The 20,433-nt window shown below is 46.3% G+C and overlaps 1 protein-coding gene across 1 annotated transcript in view; it reads right to left on the bottom strand.

The window, feature by feature from the left end:
* DNAH1 (dynein axonemal heavy chain 1) overlaps positions 1-20,433 on the bottom strand; it is a 3,604,831-nt gene that overhangs the window by 2,382,474 nt on the left and 1,201,924 nt on the right. The window contains exon 21 of the mRNA XM_069644003.1: positions 15,957-16,169. Within this exon, the coding sequence (XP_069500104.1) occupies positions 15,957-16,169 (213 nt within the window). The remainder of the gene's footprint in view (positions 1-15,956; positions 16,170-20,433) is intronic.

The following is a 20,433-nucleotide window of genomic DNA, read 5'->3' as shown; positions in this document are numbered from 1 at the left end:
TGCATGTGGTTCAAAAGATTGGGTTGATTTAATATTCTGTCAGGGAAGGGGTTGGACCAAACACCTATAGGAACAGGTCTACAATTAATAGGCAGGTTCCTAACACAAACAGTATCAGGGATAGGGCATCACAAATTGAGGTTTTCCCGAGCTGTCCAACTGTCCAACACCTCCAAGGACAAGTGACCAAATCAGGCTCCTTAACCTACTTTTAAGAGCCCTTGTCCAAAGAAGTATCCAACAGAAAGTTCCAAATCCTCCATCAGACAGGAGAGTCGCTTGGAACCTATACTAGAAGTGGAACCCTCGGTGGGAGAGCCTACCAGGGATGCAGTGGAGATAAATTAGATATTTCGCCAATATTACGGGCAGTTGTATACTGCCCATAGCACTGCTGGGCGCGATGACATTACCCAATATTTTGACAGGGTTGCCCTGGGGTGGCTTGACTCGGAGGTGGGAGTGCTCCTTAATGACCCTCCCCCCCCACAGAAGAAGAATTCTGCAAGGTGATACAGTCGCTCCCGAATGGTAAGGCCCCGGGAACAAACGGGATAACGGCTGAAGGCCTTCCCAGATCTACTTATGCTCCATCTATGCAGGATGTTTGAGGAAGCGGTGTCCTCTGGAGTACTTCCGGAGTCCACCCGAACTGCTCTAGTCACGGTGGTACTCAAGCCCAACAAAGACCCCAAAAAATGCTCATCTTACCGCCCGGTGTCACCGATAACACCGACAATAAAATCTTCGCAAAGTTACTCGCGGATCGACTCCTTCCCCACATGCCCGCTCTGATCCTCCCAGATCAGGCAGGATTCATTCTGGGACGATCTACTCAGAATAATCTGCGAAGATTATTCACCTTAATTCACAATGTGAACCCGGATGTCCCTATTGTGGTGGTGGCCTTGGATGTGGAGAAGGCGTTTGATTCGGTTGAATGGCCTTTCCTGTTCAAGGTCCTCCGCCGCAAGGGCGTTGGTACCACGTTTACGCCTTCTTTACTCAGCCCCACGGGCGCTGGTATACACAAACAGAATTTAATCCGCTTCCATTTACCCAACACGGGGCACTAGGCAGGGTTGCCCCTTTTCCCCTCTCTTATTCACACTGGCCATTGAGCCGGTGGCCTGCGCCCTGAGAGAGTTTCACTTCCACCGCAGAGTAACAATTCGCTCACATGTATCTATTGTCACCCTCTATGCGGACGATATGCTATTATATATAAAACACCCCTGGACCAACTTACGGCCAGTGATGGAGGAGATATTTACATTTGGTGCTTTATCCGGTTTACAAATAAACTGGTCTAAATCTGAGGTGCTTCCTCTGACGTCTGGGGTTGCCCCGCAAGACGTGGGTTAGGCCTTTGCTTGGTGTCCACAGGGAATTCGCTATCTGGGTATAAGAGTGTCCACTTCCCCTACACTACTGTACGAGGAGAATTATGTTGCCGGCCTGAAGCACCTGGAACATAGAGTAGATACATGGGTACAGCTCCCTATTTCCCAGCTGGCCCGTATCTCTCTAACCAAAATGGTTATCCTACCAAAACATTTATACATCTTTAATAACGTCCCGGTATGGCCCCCTGCATCCTTCTGGAGCCGCCTAAAGTCCCTGATGTTTAGGTTGATCTGGGCGGGGAAGCGACTCTGCATCTCCTTGCGTAAAATGTGCAGCCCATGGGGGTCTGGAGGTCCCCAATCTGTTTTTTTACTACCTAGTTGCTCAGATCCAATATTCAATCTGGTGGTGGTCCCCAATGAATAATTCTCCACATTTGCTTCTTGGGAGATCGATCGCCCAGACTGATGATCTTAGAGGCTTCCTTTGGGCTGCCCGGGAGCGTCGCCTGAGGGTGGAGGTCCAAGCCCTGGAGATTACGCTCAGGACCTGGGATCGACAAGCTAAGTGGGCCGGGATGGGACTGTGGTACTCACCCATACAGGGTCTGAGGGATTCCTCTTACATATGAGCATATCTTTATTCAGCATTTTCAGAATTTAAAATCTACACCCTAGTACTCATAGTCCCCTTTCCTCCTTCCTTGTGGGGGGTCCCACAACATGGGGACGATACCGGAACCTTTTACAGCAACAAAATGGAGAGTCCCCTTTACATTTAGAATAGTGCGCTGGAGCGCGGCACCAGCCATGGAAACGCCCCCCAGAGGCCCCACCATCCGGCGCCTCTCCTCAGTCCCTTTTTTAACACATCAGACGCTTAAATACCCGACTACACCAAATATATTAACCCCTGGCATACAAGCGGGGGAAGGTGGGTGGGACATATGGAGAAAAGTGGACTATGGACGATGAGTACTATAGTCACTACAGTGAGTAACTTTAATTACTCATACATCCCGTCCTCTTTTCTCCATCCTTGTGGGTGGAGCTGTGACAACCTGCCTCATATCTAGGATGAAGTAAAAAGGTTCTTCAGAACTGCCGGACCGAATTCTGCATTGCGCCTGGAGCTGGTATTCAGGGAGTAGTGCTTACAGAAGGCCGATTGAGTGGCCCAAGTAGCTGCCTTCCTGAGGATATGCTGAAACGCGATGGGCGTGGCATTAGCCCTGTCCACATGGGCATGAATACCCTCGAGAACTGGTTTGTCCAGGGCCGTATATGCCTCCAAAATGGCCTGGACCATCCAATGGGCGATAGAAGCTTTGGAAGCCTGGGTGCTGGGAAATGTGCCCTCAAAAGTAATGAACAATTTCTTAGACTTCATGAAGGTTTTTGTCCAAGAGAGATAGAACTTGAGGACTCTCTTAAGGTCCAAGGAATGTAAAGCCTTTCTGCCTCCGACTGTGGGTTTGGAAGAACACCGGCATGCAGATTTCCCGATTCTAATGTCATGGGCAAACCACCTTAGGCAACATTTTTGGATGAGTGGGCAAAATGACCTTGTCATTATGAAACGTGGTGATGGGCTTGCATGAGGACAGTCCTGCAGCTTGCTGAACCTGCATGCAGAGGTGAGTGCCACCAATAGCACTGTCTTTTGTGTCACCAGCCAGATGTCTACCAAGGCCATCGGCTCAAAGTGCTCGCACTGCAAGGCCACAAGGACCACATTTAGGTCCCAGACCGGATGCAGCCTATGTACCGGAGGAAAGAGCCTGGACAACTTCTTGAGGTGAGTCTTAACCACCGGGTTGGCTGCGGAAAAACGTGCTCTGGGGAATTATTGTAGGTCCCAATGGCCAACAGATTGGTGCGGCAGGTATCGACCTGAACACCGGGATGAGCCAGATGTATGGAAAAAGCCAGCACGCTGTCCAGGTAACAGGTGATGGGATCCAGCCCCGTGTTGCGAGCCCAGTGGGAAAACCTAATACACTTGCTCTCATACTGGGATCGAGTAGACAGCCTCCTGGCCTCCTGTATGATGTCCCAGTTGTCATCCAACAACTGAGCATGGTGTAGACTCGACTGGTCAGGAACCAAGCCACTAGGCCGAGCCTAGCTGGGTCCGGAAGCTCCACTGCCCCGCCCTGCTGCATCAGGAAGCCCCTTGCTGGGGATCGGAAGATGGACAGACCCCTGGGAGCACAATTACAGCATGTCCGAGAACCAAGCTCTCCAAGGGCAGTGTGGGACAATCAAGATGAGAACACTATTGAGCTTGCTGATGTATTGTAATTGCCCCTGAATTGCCCTGCACAATGACCTTGGAGGCGGCTCTGGCAGGCTGTGTGCCCTCAGCTACAGAGCTGGTATTCATATTGGATCGTGCTACGGATTGACTCTTGGAGCTAGAACTCATCAATCCTTTGGCCACTGGGGCCAACGAGCAGGATGAACTTGTGTGCCCCTCCCTGGACCACCCAGAAGAGCCCTGGGCCCCACAGCCTGGGAGCCGGTAGCCTTGCTGGCCTCTGGTCTGTCGACGGAATCCCCGGAAGAGCCCCTTGGCTTGGGAACCAGTAGCCTTAACGGGCTTGGGTCTGCCAGAACCAGAATCCAAGGTACCGTTACCCGTGGAAACTTCCAGCAAGGAGTCTCTGTGCTAAGGAGCCGCACTAAACAAAGGGCCTACCTTGTCTTGACGTGAGGTCCTGGAGATGACGTCTTTAAGATGACCTGGAAGAGAAGCGTGGAAGATCTTCCTCCAGCATGAAAGACTGTTCTACAAGGTCTGGAGACCGAGAGCACTGCAAGCTGTACACTCGTCCAAGGGGTGGTCAGGCCTCAGGCACTGAAGACAGAGTGGATGGGTGTCCAAGGCGGGAACGAGTGATCACAGGAAGTGCATCTTTTGAAGCCTCCTGCAGCCGACATGCGCTGGGGGAGGCAAGGCACCAAGGGGAGGTAAAGAAGATTAAAAAACTAAGAATGAGGAGCAAGCTGAAAGTTGAAAAATCTCTGCGCCTAGCTGCAAGGTCAAACACTGTCTGTGTGGAAAAAGGGACCGAGGTGAGGCGCTGGAGGGCGGGGCTTTGGGGGGCATTCCCACGTCCATAGCCACACCCCCACGCGCTATACTACATTTAAAGGGGACGCTCAAATTTCCAATGACAAAGGTTCCGGTACTGTTCCCATGTTGAGGGGATGGCCCACAAGGATGGAGGAAAGGGTACTGAACGTATGAGTATGAAATGCTGCTTCACAGAAGTAGCGGGTGCAATACTACAAAGAGTGCAAAGGGACTAAAAACCCCAAAGAAACCAGTGGAGGGGCTCCTTATGGAATTTGTGGTCCTAAAACTCCAAGAGGAACCAATACCGACAAAACAAAGAAGTGGGTTGTAGCTCCAAGAATCCTAGCAGCGGTGCTGACAAACCAAGGGAAGTGTTAGGGAGAATTCTCTGTTCAGGCTGAATTTCCTAACCTAGTGAGTCCCCCAGCAGCTTTGCTGGATTTTTGGGGTTTATTTTTTTCTCCTGCCAAGAGTGAGACTCTTTTACCCTCACTCTTGGGCATGATTTGAGTGTGTTTCTTTGACTCTAGATGTGTTTAATGGGCTGTTGGGTCTTCTACTCCATTGGGCTTCATGTGTTTTTGTGATGTGTGTTACACAGCACCCTCAGTGCAGTAACACAGGGGTATCATAGTAACCCCCCAATATGGACTCCATACCCTGGGACTGACTACTGTCTTCCAGGGCATGTAAAGTCACCATTGACTTTACTAGTCTCAAATTCTGAACAGAACCAGTACAAACCATCATATTGTGGAACGTACTGGCCGGGGCAATTCGATTGCCCCGGGGTCTGTTAGTCGAGGGGGCACGTCTCCGTCCCCCCTGATCGGTGTTTTGGCTGGTGACAGTGGATACTACTTTTTATATTCGACCGCAAATATATCTCTATGGGATTTCCCATTGTTCGAGGCTACCAACTTTAATTATTTAATTCCTATAGCCTCGAACATACCGCCGGTTTATTTATTTAATATTAATTCTCCGGTTGATATTTTTTGCCAGAACTCGGTTTTAAAATGGCGTTTGTGTTCGCTTCTGTGACTCCAACCCAAGTTGAGCCCTTTGTTCCACTTTTTGGCGGGCTTCTCCACAAGAGCCCTCCAAAGTGGTGCCACTCTGTCTGGGGTACTTAGGGGGGGTGGAGGGGGATTTAGGCACCCTGGACTGAGTTGCCTAGGCAACTCAAGTCGCACTCCGTCCTGATTGGCCCAAGTGGTGAGCCGGCCGGCTCACCACTTAGCATGTTTGAGTGACAGCTAGGCTGAGTGAATGGGGGTTTTCTGCATAAAAGCAGGGCTTTGGGGACTGGAACTTTAGAAGTCGCCACAGGACCTAAGAATCCGACGAGGGAGAAGCTGAGCCGACCTGCTACGACGACACCACCGGTGGAGCCCTGCTGAACCGTCTCACCACTTTTCCCAACGACAGAGGAGATCTCCAGCCCGGAGAGTCTTCTTCCTTCGACTAGTGGGGATAACCAGTCTGCTTCCTTTTTCGCTTCCTGGAGCATCTTGGGGCCTCCTTGCCTGTGCCAAGCACCCCGGCAACCGGGATACCACGTTTTACCACTACCGTGAATCAAAGGGTAGTACCTTTAACCGGAAAACTCTGCGGTTGGTTTCTTCCCTGGCAGTGCAACAACCTTCATCTTTCCTCCACGCCGAGACCTTCTCTTTCTCTGGACGACGCCATGACTTGCACCCGCTGCCAGGAACAACTGCCCCCGCTAGAGGATCCTTTCCACATAAGGTACCGTGTTCTGCCTGGCTTCCCTTGCAACCGACTGAACGGGGTAGATTTAGCCCCCAGCTTTCGACCCTGGGTTAGCCTGGGACACCCTGGCTAAACTTTTCTGAGCCTAACTAAAACCTTTCTGAACTCCCTGCAAGACTTTTTAAGCCTGTTGTCATTGTGTGATCTTGGGTGCATTTGTGCCCTGCTCTCTCCAAGAGTGGGCCGGCCTATGGACTTTGGCTCACAGGTAACATTTGACTTTCCTGCCTTGCTTAAGAGTTCCTAAGTATTAGTGTGGTGTATTTTCCTACATTCTGCCTTTTTCCCTCCCTTTTTCGTTAACTTATTGGAGTGCCATCTATAGTTAAGCGCTCACCTCTGTCTGGAAATAAGTGGTGTTAACTAAGACTTGTCTGATAAGGAATAAGGGATGTATATATAATAATAGTAACTGTGTTTAGAGTGATTTACAATAATAGTGCTGGAGTTTTTCAATAAGTGTGTTTTTAAATAAATAATTATATACCTTGATACCAAAGCTCTGGTCAGTGTTTGCTTGTGCTATTGTGTCTGAGTGCCTATTATGTATACTTTACATACTGCCTAACTCTTCTTGGGGGAAGCCCGACTGCTCGGCCACAGCTACCAGGTAAATCTGGGTGGTACAGACTGCTACCAAGTGGGTTTACTGCCAACACCTGTAGTCCTAAATCTTTTGCAGTGGTCCCCAAGGGAACTGCACAGGTTTCTGCCTAACAGGAAGCCATGAAAAATGTATGTATGTGCAGGGGCAAAACTAAAGAGAAGCACAATAGTGAAGAAACTGCTTTATGCAAGTTGCAGGGGCAACAATCCAAAGGGGTCCGTGGTACTGTCGAACACAGGCAACAAAGGAAATATTGCTTTATTACAATTGAAGTTCAGTCACTCTAATGAGCGAAAAGACACTATGTAAGCCAAGTGGACAAGTGCAAAAAAAGACAATGGCATCAACGGAAAATGTATTAACCCATTTAAAAGCATTAAGAGTGCAAGCTCTTTGAATCAAAGTAAGCCCATTCTGAGCGTTAACAAGTAAAAGTGGATCAAATAGCAAAGCATTCATTCAACCATATGAACAAGTTAAAGTGAAGGGAACAGTAAGCCCAATACAGAAGCAAGGAAAATATTACAAAGCATAGAGAAGAGCTGCATTATCAGCATCGTAATCCAGATACTTCAGCAATCAACAGCAATGGTATGAAGACTGAATTGTGTAGTAACAGAAATCTTTAGTGAGTTGTGTGCCTAGTCCTTTCCCAAATCAGTGCATGTGAACTATTTACATATCTGTACATTTGAAACAGTTGAGTTCCGCCACTTGCAGAACACAAACTAGTCATGCCTTGAGAACTGAAAAAAACTAAAATTAGATATGAAGACACTGCCTTTTAAAAATATTTCAAGAGACTAATCCTAACAAAGACTGGAAAGCTAAATGGAGTTGAATAGATGACTTCTGTAATATTCATTCTGGATTACTCCTTTGTAAAAATGTTCATCTACCAGGGGGTGCAATGCAGCTTCGCTCACCAACGTTGGTGCCCATGACTCTGCATGCAATGTGATGGATGGTGTATATGTAGCCTGCTTCGCCCAATAAACTTAGTTATGCCCATTTCTTTCTGTACTCAGAAGCAGAGAAACCGCAACCAACATGCTGCTTAATCATTTTAAAACGAATACGGTGGGATAGCATTCACAACACTCGGCTCCCCACAGCTCCGGACCTTGAGTTCAGTAGACTGGTACGCAAATGTTGAATATCACATGGACTGTTGTCCATCTGTATCTCAGCAGCCTACTGCACTCTGGATGCGCTCTGCATCTCCAAACAGTTGCTTTCTCTCCAAATGCTTTCTGCAACCATCGGCTGTATGGCTTTTTGCTGTGCACATTAAAACCACCTCACTTTGTTCCCTTGCTCCCTATGAAACGGCTCCCTATGTCCCCTTGCTTCTGTGATCCATCTTCTATTTCACAGACCTGGCTCTCCTCACAGCAACAGATATTCATCACCAAAGAAGGAACCCTGTTCAGATTTTGTTCTTTCTAAGGACTGAAATTGCCACCAAGCACTCCTTACACAATGCCAATCTGAAGGGCTCCCTGTATTAGAGGAAGCAGAAAATGGAGTACAACGGAGGTTGTGCTAGATGAGGGGTTCCGAATCTTCTCCCTGTATCACCTGGAAAACATAAGCTATCTGCAGCTGCCTGGTACAAAAGTGTAGGCCCAGGACCTAATCAGACAGGTCCTACCTGTTTTCTCACAGCACACATTGAAGGTAGAGACAGCCCCGGCTTGGATAAACGTCTCTGCTGTCTGACTGGGAGAACAAATCCACTACCACAGGGAGGTACCAGGGCTGACAGATTAACATTTCCAGAAGTTGTGTGCACCATATCCTCTTAGCCCAGGTGAACCCCAACCTCTACAATCTCCTGGGAACCAAATGGATGACGGGAATCGGAGGAACACAGAGAAGATTGCAATTCCACTGTCCAATCAATGGGTGTCCTTTGGTGGAAATTCCTTGTAGCAGGACTCCCACTTTAGGTAGATACTTGGGGCAAAGAGGTCAACCTGTGGGGTCCCTATAGAGGTGAAGATCCTGTCCAAAAGCTCTGGACACAGTTCTCAGTAGTGGTAGATTGACAAGTGTCTGATCAGAGCACCCAAAGCAAAATTATCCATCCCTGCCAAACGGGCTGCCATCAGGGAGATGTTGTTCTCCCGTTCCCAGAATGGCAGTCTCATTGCCACTGTGCACAGAAGTAGTGAGCCTACACTGGCTCTCTTGTTGAGGTAATGCACAACATGGTGTTGTCTGTCCATTCCAATCTGGACACACCTGCCCTGCACAGAGAGAAGAAAGGCACAAGGTCCCACTCCGATGGTACTAAGTTCCAAGTATTTGATGTTGTGATTTACTTGCATATGAGACAACTGTCCCTTCGCCATCAGATCATCCAGGTGAGCTCTCCAGTCCTTCAATGAGATGGCTGTGAGGTCTGACCTGAGGTCAAGTGTGCCAAAATGTTTTCTTCCTTTGCAAGGTGTGTGAGGGCCACATGAGGTCCTGGGACACCTTTTTCTAGACGTGCATGATGTCTGTCAGATTGTCCCCGAAGTGACAACATTGACAGCACATAAGCCACTGGAGTGGCCTTAAGTGTTATGAGCATCCTAGCACCAGAACGATGCAAGAGTCCAGGAACTGAGAAAGTGGAGAAAAGCTGAAACTAGGATCCAAGTCTGGGAATTAACATATTGAACTGTCTGGAGGATGTTGATGAACTGGTGCTCAGGTGTTGAACAAACAAGAAGGTTTGAGAAGGTTGATTTAGGACTTTTTGAAGTTGAAAGAAAATCCCAAGCTGTGTAGCAGATGGCATGTCTGGTACAAGAGGTTGGAGACAGACCCTAGAGAACAGGCGAGTAGTGAAAGACATGAATCTTGTTTCTCCTGAGGGAGGCGTGGCTAACTAGCCATGTGAGAGGTTGGGTGGCTTCGGACCTACTGATGATCCTGAAGAATCCTTTACATGCCCGCCCGGCAAACTCAATGCAAACGGCCCCCAAAATGAGGGGAGGCTGTGGGAAAGCGAGCTGAACACAGCGTGCTAGATTGGAATCAGATTAGATCGGAGATATTTGCAAAAGGTCGAGCCGCGGGGTCTTCACCAGTGCACAGCTAAAATGGCTGCCCCGCTGAACAAAGAACCCGAACGGACCGACACCTAGGCGCAAGACATGGCAATGCTGTAAGCATAAGAAGATAATAAGGAAAAGAGAATGGTGAGGTGCCCACTCGGAAGGACAGACGTGCAGCACCAGGGCATGCTCGCGGAAAGAAAGTGAAAGCCGGCCCACGCAACACGCTGTACGAAGGCGCAACCCTGAGGTACGTGCAGCACAAAGCCATACTGCGAAACGCATGACCCGCTCGAAATAGCTTGACTCGGGGGTGCGCACCGCAGACCTGCTGAAATTGAAGCTGCAAAGCAGGACATAAAGCAAAAACAGTTGTGCCGAATTCACTCTCTGAAATGTAGAGCTGCCGAGTGGAGGAAAGCGGCACATTGCGCACCCAACTGGGGCCAGAATTGATAGAAGCAGGGAGTAAGGCTGGTGAATGGATTTATGAGGGTCCCGCATATATGCTTAAGCAAGATGGCCGACCAGTGGAGCGGAGGATTCAGACGGCCTGAACTATCATACCCCATTAGATAGATTAGTGTGGTTGCCAGTAGTGCGGCAACCCCCTGCTGTGTTCCTAGTACCGGCATAGCCAGAGTAGGACTAAATGCAGGATAGCTTGAGATCCAGGGATGGAGCTGGGCAACAGATGGGGACAGGGAGGACGAGGGGTCGGGGGGAGTTGGGGAGTTTGCAGTGAAAATTGTTAGGGAACGAGCTTGCATCCACGCGCTACAGCGCATTGGGCGGAGGACAAGGGAGGACGGTGGTGGGACGGTATATGGATGAAGATGGGAGACCTTAGAGTAGCGACCTGGAACGTCATGGGACTCAACAGCTACTTGAAGAGGAACAAGATCATGATGTACCTGAGGAGGCAAAAAATAGACATAGCCTTATTACAGGAAACTCGCCTCACAAAAGAGAAACAGGAGGTGATAAAGAAAAAATGGAGGGGTCCACTATTGGAGCAACGTATTCGGCATATGCCAGGGGGGTAATTACCTGGGTCGCGCCACATGTACCCTTTCAGCTGTTGCAGGCCACAGTGGAGCCGGACGGGAGGAGGGTGGTGATACAGGGAATGCTGGAAAACAGAGAATTGTGCATCATCAACACATAGAGATGGTGAGGTCGGAATATAAAGCAAGGGTATTATCGGACCACTCACCTTTAGTCCTAACATGGCAACACCAGCCCCCCAGAGCTAAGATCCCAAAGTGGAGGCTTAGAGCTGAAGCACTGAAAGACACAGCATTCAGAGAGGACCTGAGGGAGGAAATAATAGAATATTCTGGGGATAACACCGGCAGCGTAGCATCAGAGGGTAGTCTGTGGGAGGCGTTTAAGGTGGTGGTGAGGCGTGCAGCTATATCCAAATCCAAAGGGCTCCAAGGGGGCATAACACATGAGTTACAAGAAGCAGAAAGGAAACTAGAAGTAATCATGGGTAAAGCAGATATCTCACAGGAGGACGCTGAAACTATGAGCCAACTACAACAAGAATGTGGTGGGTACTGGGAAAGACTATGTAACCTAAACTATAAGAAATACATAGAAAGACAACATGTATGGGGGATAAACCGGGGAGGCCGCTGGAATGGCTATATATAAATGAGACGCCCAGATTAGCGATAAGAGAGATAAAGGGAGAAAATGGCCAAATATGGGATACCCAAGAGAGCGTAAATGGGGGATTTCTTAAATTCTATCAACACCTATACGAAGACGCTGGGGGGACAGAAGAGCAGGAGATCAGGAAGACATTAGAGGATATCGGGTTACCTAAACTAAGTGTAGAAGAGAGAGCGAACCTAGACGCCCCAATTACATTAGAGGAGCCAGAAACAGTGGTCAAACAATTACCCACTAGCAAAGCCCCAGGGGCGGATGGGCTCCCTAGCAAGTTTTACAAAACATACAGGCTGGAGGTGCTCTCCCGTTATTGGCAATGCTAAATGAGGCTTTCAAGACAGGGAGACTACCGGAATCTCTGAGGGAGGCAATAATCATTCCGCTTCTCAAACCTAATAAGCCAAGCACAGACTGCGGGTCGTAAAGACCGCTATCTATGCTAAACCAAGATAGTAAAATCCTCACAACGGTGCTGGCAAACAGACTTAAACTGGTCATAAGCAAATATATACACCCTGATCAGACTTGATACTTTCCGAGTAGAAGTATATCCGATAACCATAGAACGATCCACCGCGTCATAGAACAGGCAGAAGGCAACGCCTCTGAAATAGCCTGCAATAGCCTTTGACTCTGTAAGATGGCCCTGGCTGATGGCGGCCTGGAAGGAATATGGAATGGAGCCCAGGTATCTGAGGTGGGTGAAACTGTTGTATAGCTTGCCACTAGTCAGAGTCAAAACGGGAGCGATTATTTCAGACAAATAGCAACTCAGCAGAGGAACTAGACAAGGTTGCCCATGGTCTCCGATGCTGTACATCCTAGCACTAGAACCTTTAGCGATCTAAGACAACAATACAAGGGGGGGCCGCACCTAATATCATTGTATGCATACGACGTGCTGCTGTACCTAAGGTACCTGGAGGAAAACCTGCAATATATTTTCGAAGTGATGGAGCGATATGCGTTACTCTCCGGCATAGTGGTCAACCCCAAAAAGAAGTGTATATTTCCCCTAGGGAGATACAAAGGAATCCCATAAGAAAACCTACCAGTTGTACAGATACCCTGGGTGACCAGAACGTTTAGATACTTGGGGATCGATATATATCACGCGGTAGAAGATGAACACAAACATAACACAGAGAAAGCAGTAACAAACATTGAATACAGCATGAGGTTCTGGGCTAAACTCCCCTAGCCATGGTGGGGAGGGTGGCATTGTTGAAGATGGTGGTATTGCCTAGGCTGTTACACTTTTTTGTAAATATCCCATACATGTTGCCCAGACATTTTTTTGGTAAACTTCAGAGCTAATGTAGAGGCTTTATTTGGCACAATACCAGAAATAGGATTGCCCTATGGAAACTACAAAACACGTATGATAAAGGGGGCATACATTTGCATAACTTTGAGATATACCATCTGGCCGGGCTGCTACAGTATGTAGCTAAGTGGCTAACGGAAGATACAACAGCAGAATCCAGACTGTTGAGGGATGAATGCGCCCCTTTTTTCCTGAAAGAACTGATATGGCTACCCAAATCAGAGTTAAAAGGGCGATTGAGGCTGCTGGAATTGGGCTGGAAGACATGGCGCAAGGCATGTCAGGCTATGGATAACCCGACCCCGTGCTCCCCTCAAGTGCCGCTAGTGGCGCTGCGGGGAGTGGATGAGCAACTAAGAAAGACGATTCATAAACATTGGGAACCGGTAGGCATAGCAACATTGGGAGATGTGTGGCGAGATGGGAAGGTACTCGAATTCCAAATGTTAGTCCAAGAAACCGGAGTACACCCCGGGCAATATATCACCTACACCAGATAGGTAAGATGGGTGAGAGAGACATGGTCCGAAACAGAACTAGAACAACCAGATACGGGCATAGAAATGATATATGACATCTCGGAAGGGGGGCATGAGATATCCCGGATCTATGAACTGGTGATGCCCAGGGTGGGAAAGGAAGTGTCCCAGCTGAGACAGGAGTGGGAGGAGTACGCGGGGGAACCTATGCATGATGGGCAATGGGAAAAAGCACAAACATACCATAAAAAGGTGTCCAGGAACGCAAGACTACAACAGATCCAGCTATATGTAACCCACAGGGCATACAGGACGCCTCAAAAGATCGCCCGATTCATGAGCACAGAGACACAAACATGCCCTAAATGCGGGTAGGTGAATGCAGGGATGATGCACATGTTCTGGGCATGCCCGGAGGTGGCGAAATTCTGGGGTGAAGTCAACCACTGCTTAACTGAGAAAGGAATTAAGCTAGAGGTGGAATCCGTGTGGGCATGCATGGTAGGAGGATTCACCACACCATGTAACCTGAAACATGTGTGCAAACTTAAGGATTTGGCCTACATTCTGGCCAAACGTAGAATAGCTATGGGTTGGAAAGTGCGCCATAGACCTAGGATAGAGGTGTGGTGGCAAGATCTACTAAAATGGGCTGAAGCGGAAACGGTAGTATGGTATGATGCGGCCAACAGGGGGTAGGAGGACGAAGTGGGATCACTGATAGCATGGAGACAACTTGTGTCCACACTGTCGGGGTCCACCCAGGCCAGTCCAAGCGAACACGACACCTCTGGGAGCAGTGAAGGGGTAGTGCCCTGTAGGAATGACAATTGACATTGAAGGGGCAGTGGAGTAGGCTTGAGTTAAGGGGGGAGGGTTGGTAGATGGCAGTGGTAAAGACACGTAAATGCACATGATGCTGAGAAGCTGTTTAAACAAAATGAAAATAAAGGTGACTTGGGTAAGCATGCCAAAAAAATACAAAAAACAAAAACAAAAAAAATCTTGTTTCTCCCGAGATGAGTGGCAACCACAGCCAGCAGCATGATGAAAGCCCTGGGCTGATGAATGGCAAACCTACAGGTCTGCAGGGCTAATGATATATGTCCTGAAGGTCCAGGGATACCAGCCAGTCCTGAAGGTTCAGGAAGTAAAGGATATGGGCAGGAGTGCCCATCTTGAACTTGTTGTAACACAAATAAAATGCTAGCATCAGCAGATGAAGGATGGTACCAAAAAACAATGGGAATACTGTACTCTCTGATTGCACTTACTCTGAGGCTGACTCCTGTGTCCAGATGTGATGGAGTTGTTTATTAGATGTCAAAGAAGAGTTGTGTCTGTAGGAAGACCAACTCTGGGAATTAAATCTCCTGTGCTTATTTTTTCTTTTTGTCCTTTTTTCATGCCTTTGTCACAGGGCTGGGACTTGCTTCCTTTATGATTAGCCATGCTTTTTTTCCTTTAGAATTCAAAGATTAAAATGGGGCCAGAGTCTTATTAGAGGTTTCCAGTCATGCGAAAAGTGGTGACATTCTCCCCAACGGCCTTACAGTGAATGGATTGGCAAGAGATGCACTCCTCAGTGTCATGATCTGGGCCCAAGCACCAAACACAATGCTGGTGTGGATCTGATACCAACATTGGCTTTGAGAAGACAGATCAATATATACCACCAATGATGGCACATCCACAGTCATGGGCCCCACCCAACAATGTAGACGAGAGCTGATGAAGAGCTGCAGTACCCCCTTGGTGGGTTGAAAAAGATTCTGAAGACGGAAAATTGGGTCTAGAAGAAATTTTTGAGATGATGAATCGACGGGTGGAAGGAATTCACGCAAAATAAATACATCTGAACTCAGTACACGCCTCAGAAAATACTAGGTTATTTTTTTAACATTGTCATTGATGACAATTATTTGAAAATGTAATAGCTCTAAGGGGAGCTATTACATTTTCTTAAAGGATAATCCCTTGAAAACCATAGTCTTACTATGTGGAGGCGATCTTAACATTTATTTGAGTGATGTATAAGGCACCTTACCATCACCACAAAGCCACATCAAAGTGAAGAAATATTAAATATTAGCTTTGTGTCCTACTATTCTGTGTCTTTCTGTAAAAGGAGTAGCATGAAGAAAATCAAAACATGGCATTCAAACATTTACAGATAGGATTTGAAACTTTTATGGTACATCAATTTCAAAAACTCACAGTTCAGCATTTATTGGAAAATCAGGTTGACATTTTTAGAATTTCTCACTCCTAAAGTAACCCTTACTACAATGCAAGCCCAGGAGCATACCAAATGATTGTAAATTCTAATAAAAGATATTTTAAAACATTCTTGCATATAAAATTCCCCATCTCTAGTGAATTCTCCCTGTTTGTGCATTAATCTCCCTCTTAGATGCTACCAAATGATGATGACGATGTCACACAATAAAAGGGAATAACACAAACCGAGGTCATCTATTCTTCCAGGATTTGCTGATGGAATTCTTCCAAGGCGAGCTCGCGGTTGAACTTTAAAGATCATTGTGATTAGAAAAATAGGTTGGTATATCTGTGGACATATTCTGCCCGCTACCTCCACATCACCTTACCTGTGTCATCCGGAGTTTGCCTTCCCAGGTACTAATCCTCACTTCAAAAGGCTTCTTGAAAGGGGAAAATGACATGCTCTGGGTCATCACAATATGGTCATCCAGTAACTGTGAAGCTTCATCAGGACTCTTCAAGATGTAAGTTCCTGTTTCCTTGTATGGCAGCACACTGAATAGGATATTCTCCCACTCGCCCTCCATCTTATCCAGTGCCTGTGAGACAATAGAAAAGCATGTCACACGTCCAGTAGCAAATTATTTTCTCAATATTCAAATAGCATACTGAGGAAGCTATACCTTTAATCAAGGTAGCAGCTTCTTTATCCTATTTTGTGGATTTACCTTACAAGCAGTGTTCCCACTAAGCTGTGCGCATGTGCGCTTGCCCAGCTTCCTTCTGGGTGCCGCTCAGAAGATTTTTAGCAGCGCACACAGACAATTCACACATATTCAAAAACATGTAATAAAGCACAAGCCACGGCAATAAATTGAAATTAGCTTTCTCTTAAAATAAGCAACTAGTCTTGATATTCTGCTAATTTGCATTACGCTACTATGCAAGGGTGACCGTAAACACCTAAAATCCCTAACAGCAAAATACACACATGAGGTTAAAACTAATATGAAAAACTGGCTCCATTAACTGAAGAATCTAACCAAGATATGCCTGCACACATTAACCAAATAATGTTCCCTCCCCACCTATGACTCCTAAACTCGATTCTACCACACTTTGACCTTATGAACTTCTGCCCCAGAGCACATTAAGATAGTACCGGACAACCTTGACTTCTCCTCTCTTGGCTCTGCGAAAGGTTAACAGATGTGTACCTACATCCACTTGATATGATATGGCATGGTTGGCTTGATATGATATGGTTTTATGTTTGTTGTAATATGAATGATATGAATAACAGGAATAACATTCAAGTGCCAGAATTTCTGTTACTCATTGTGCCTTACCAAAAGCACAATACAATCTAACTACCAGCTAAAATATCGGATACTGACTGTAAATAAGCAGGCTACCTGGATGTGTAACCTTATCCCATACTTCCTCTTCTTTGTACATATGTGAGGCAAGTGCTTTGAAGGGGCGCCCTTGCTAGTGAACACATTATAAAACTAAAATATTAATTTGCCCTGTAAGGATTTTTAGGAGACAAATGTGATGCTCAGCGGCTCCTACTTTAACATTAATAACATTACCCTATAAGTAGAGAGCTACATTGCAATATCATTTACTTTGCCGACAAGGGATAATGGGTATGAACTATGCCTGGGATTACCCGTCCATATTATCAGGGCACCGGATAGTCAGACAGGAGAATGATTTCACACAATCTACCTCGTTTCCAAGTGTTCAGAGTTCCTTTAGGCATAGACCATCATACATTATATGGTAACTCGCTGCTATGCAAAAAACAGTTTCACTGAGCACTGTGTAATCCTACACAATGATATAAGTGTGGGGTATGTTGCAAACAATCTTGTATGCGCTGCAAAAGAATTGCGTACATGCAGAGTAATGGCATCTTAAAATGCACATAATATGTTGAGGCATTAAATATGCCTTGCTTGCAAAGTATTGTGGCTCTGCATATATCCCAGTGAGTGCTTACTACTACAATCCCTCACGTTTTACAGTGCTCTATCAACTCATATTGTAGGCAACCACAGGGGCCGGGGAAGGGTAAGAGTGGAAGAACACAGGTCATCACTTCTCGCGGGTGATGATCAAAGCAGAAAATTAAAAAAAAGCAAGTCAGATGTTTCGGCAGTACACTGAAGGAAATGTGTTGCTCGTTTGCTAAAGGATAGACAAAATATCAGTGGAGCTTTTTGGGTTGATGAAACAAAATGTTCATTTTTTTCTCGTTTTTGGTGGGCACATTTTCATATTTAGGGAGTAAAAATGGATGGTGTATATGTCTCTTGGCTGTAAGGCTAGTGTTATCAATACCCAAAGGACAATGTAATGTGGATAGCAAGCAGAGGCACAGGAATATTTGATCATCATATTCTGAGGTGCAGCTATTCTGATCCTTACACAAATTATTAGACGCATGTTCTCCTGGCCCTTGAATTACTTCATTAAAGTGACACTTGAACTCCTGTCTGAATTTCTTGGCAGCCACATCAGTTTATGACGAGGTATATTTGTGGTTTGTAGTACACATGAGTGATTTTCCAGTGGCATAAAACATTTGCAAGGTACTGTGGCAGATGTTCAAGTCTTGGACTGGTTGAGTTTTCTGTTTAATCACATATAACATTCTATTTTTAGCCTTTGTGTTTGTAAAAGCGTAGTAAGATTTGTCAAGAATTGAAGTGGCTGGGAAGAGGAAATTACTTTCCAAACTCTCTTCTGCGATGGTAGTTCACTACATACGCACGCTCACAAAGTGGCTTACCTCATTAGTCAGTTGCGCACATGGAAAATAATGTGCGCACAACAGCAAACCAGTTTTCGCACATAGAGCTAAATAATTAGAGGGAACATTGCTTACAAGTTGTATCTTTTCAACATTTTCTTTGCTTTGTTGGCCACTAGTCGTTAGGTGTATTCAATCAAAATTCCTGTGCATCACACAATGTGACTTCCACAAATCTGGATGTCCTGCCCCACCCAAATACTAGCAGCCTTCGCTCATCTTCAGGAAAACCTCTACCATGCCCTTACTTTTACAAATTAGGAAGCTATGTCACCTTTTTTGCATCAAGGTCATGCAACCATTTTATGCTCGAGATATGCATCATCCGTGAACATTTGACCTTAAAAGGATTGTTAAAAAACCCAGCTTTTCAATCAAATCTAACCTCTATTCATTTAGCACTCATTCTTTGGGCAATAGACCGGCTAGTTGGCGTTTGTTGTGGGCTAGAAATGCTGAAAATATTAAAAGCAACTGTTGCCTATGGACCATATAAGTGCCACTTAAAAATAATAAATCAAATCAATGAAATCACTGTTTGGTATCAATAAAAGGACTATGAATAATTAGACATGTTTTTTTAACTGTAGGCATGACGCACAGTGCCTTATACCAGGAACTTCAAATGTGGTTCACATGAAGAATTATCTTCACAATTATTTATGTTATTTTAGTCTTTGCTTTTCCTCAGTCACAACTGGTTAAGACAACATGCACTCTCGCAGGAGGAACAGAAAAAACTGCTCCAAAAGAACATTTTATTTTCAATCTTAGTTTTTTCCAATAATATAAGTTCCTTGGGTTCAAATAGTTCACACAAAGTTCCTTCAGGTTGCTAAGGGCTTTCTTTCTCCACAGACTTCGAAGCCCTTCTCGTCACCTTCTCTCAGGAATTTCACTGTTCACAATATTTTGCTTTCACAAGACTCTCTTGCTCAAGTTTCATCAGGGGATTACCTTCCCCTACAACAACTTGTCAGTTCAATGGTTTCTCTTCACATCAGATTCTCTTGTTCACAAACAGGGTTCCCTTCCCCAACAGTTCTCAACAACTCAACATTTCTTCATATCAGAGACTTTCGAGAGCGCACAGTTTTACTCAGCCCTGTGTCAGACCACTCTGATACCTTGGTAACATGAGATCATGCCCCCTCGGCACTTTTGCTTTGATCACAGTTCACAAACAGGGTCCTGCCCCCGGCACCCTTTAGCTTCTTTTGGGCTTTCAGCTCGCTCTTCCTAATTCACGGAGCTCCCCTCTCATGCTTTCTATTTTTCTCCTACTTTGAGCTTCGCACAGCTCCCCTGCACTTTCAGAGAGTGATTCAATTTCAACAGTCATTCGACAATGTGTAAACGTACACGCGATCACTCCGTTACTTTGTTTCCTTCGCTTTCACAATTATTGCTTTCACCTTACAGTTCACATGAAGTGTTCTCTTCAGCGCATCTTTCATCCTACGCTTGTCTTCTTTTGCAACCAATTATCTCTTGCGCTTCTCGTCTTTCACCAACCAGGCTCCCATCTCACTTTGAACTCACTGGTTGTGATTACTTCAACATAGCTTTTTTGGTTATGTTGTGTCGATATCGGGGGCTCCTCACCTGCCCCTCAGACACTGCTGGGCTGCCTCGCTGGCCCAGGGGAACGAGCACATCATCAAGGACTTACCATCAGAGATCAGCATGCCACGCAAACTCCTTCTGGATCGTTGGAGACATTGCTCCCTCACCACGTTTTCTCTAGCCTTCTCAAACCATGGGCTCTCAGTGTCTCAGCGCTCTGCTCTCAGACAGCGACCCTCAAGGTGCTCAGACTTTCCCAGTTGCAAGTTAGCTCGTTCTCTGACTCGGGTTCCTTCTTGGGCTTCAAATTGTTCATTCTGTTGCTTGCAGCTATTCATTTTATACACCTGTGGAGTATTAACAGGCTTCAGGTGGATACAATCTTTGTTAGTGGTACATTCATGAAAATATTGGAGTGCCTCTGAGTGTAGTTTTAATGGGACCATGGTGTTTTGGAAAGGCAGAGTATATTGGTG

The sequence above is a fragment of the Ambystoma mexicanum genome, chromosome 2p, assembly GCF_040938575.1.
Source record: "Ambystoma mexicanum isolate Mex_15411 chromosome 2p, UKY_AmexF1_1, whole genome shotgun sequence".
NCBI lineage: Eukaryota > Metazoa > Chordata > Amphibia > Caudata > Ambystomatidae > Ambystoma > Ambystoma mexicanum.
Note: the sequence above shows the minus strand (reverse complement) of the source record. Positions and strands in the feature narration are given on the sequence as shown.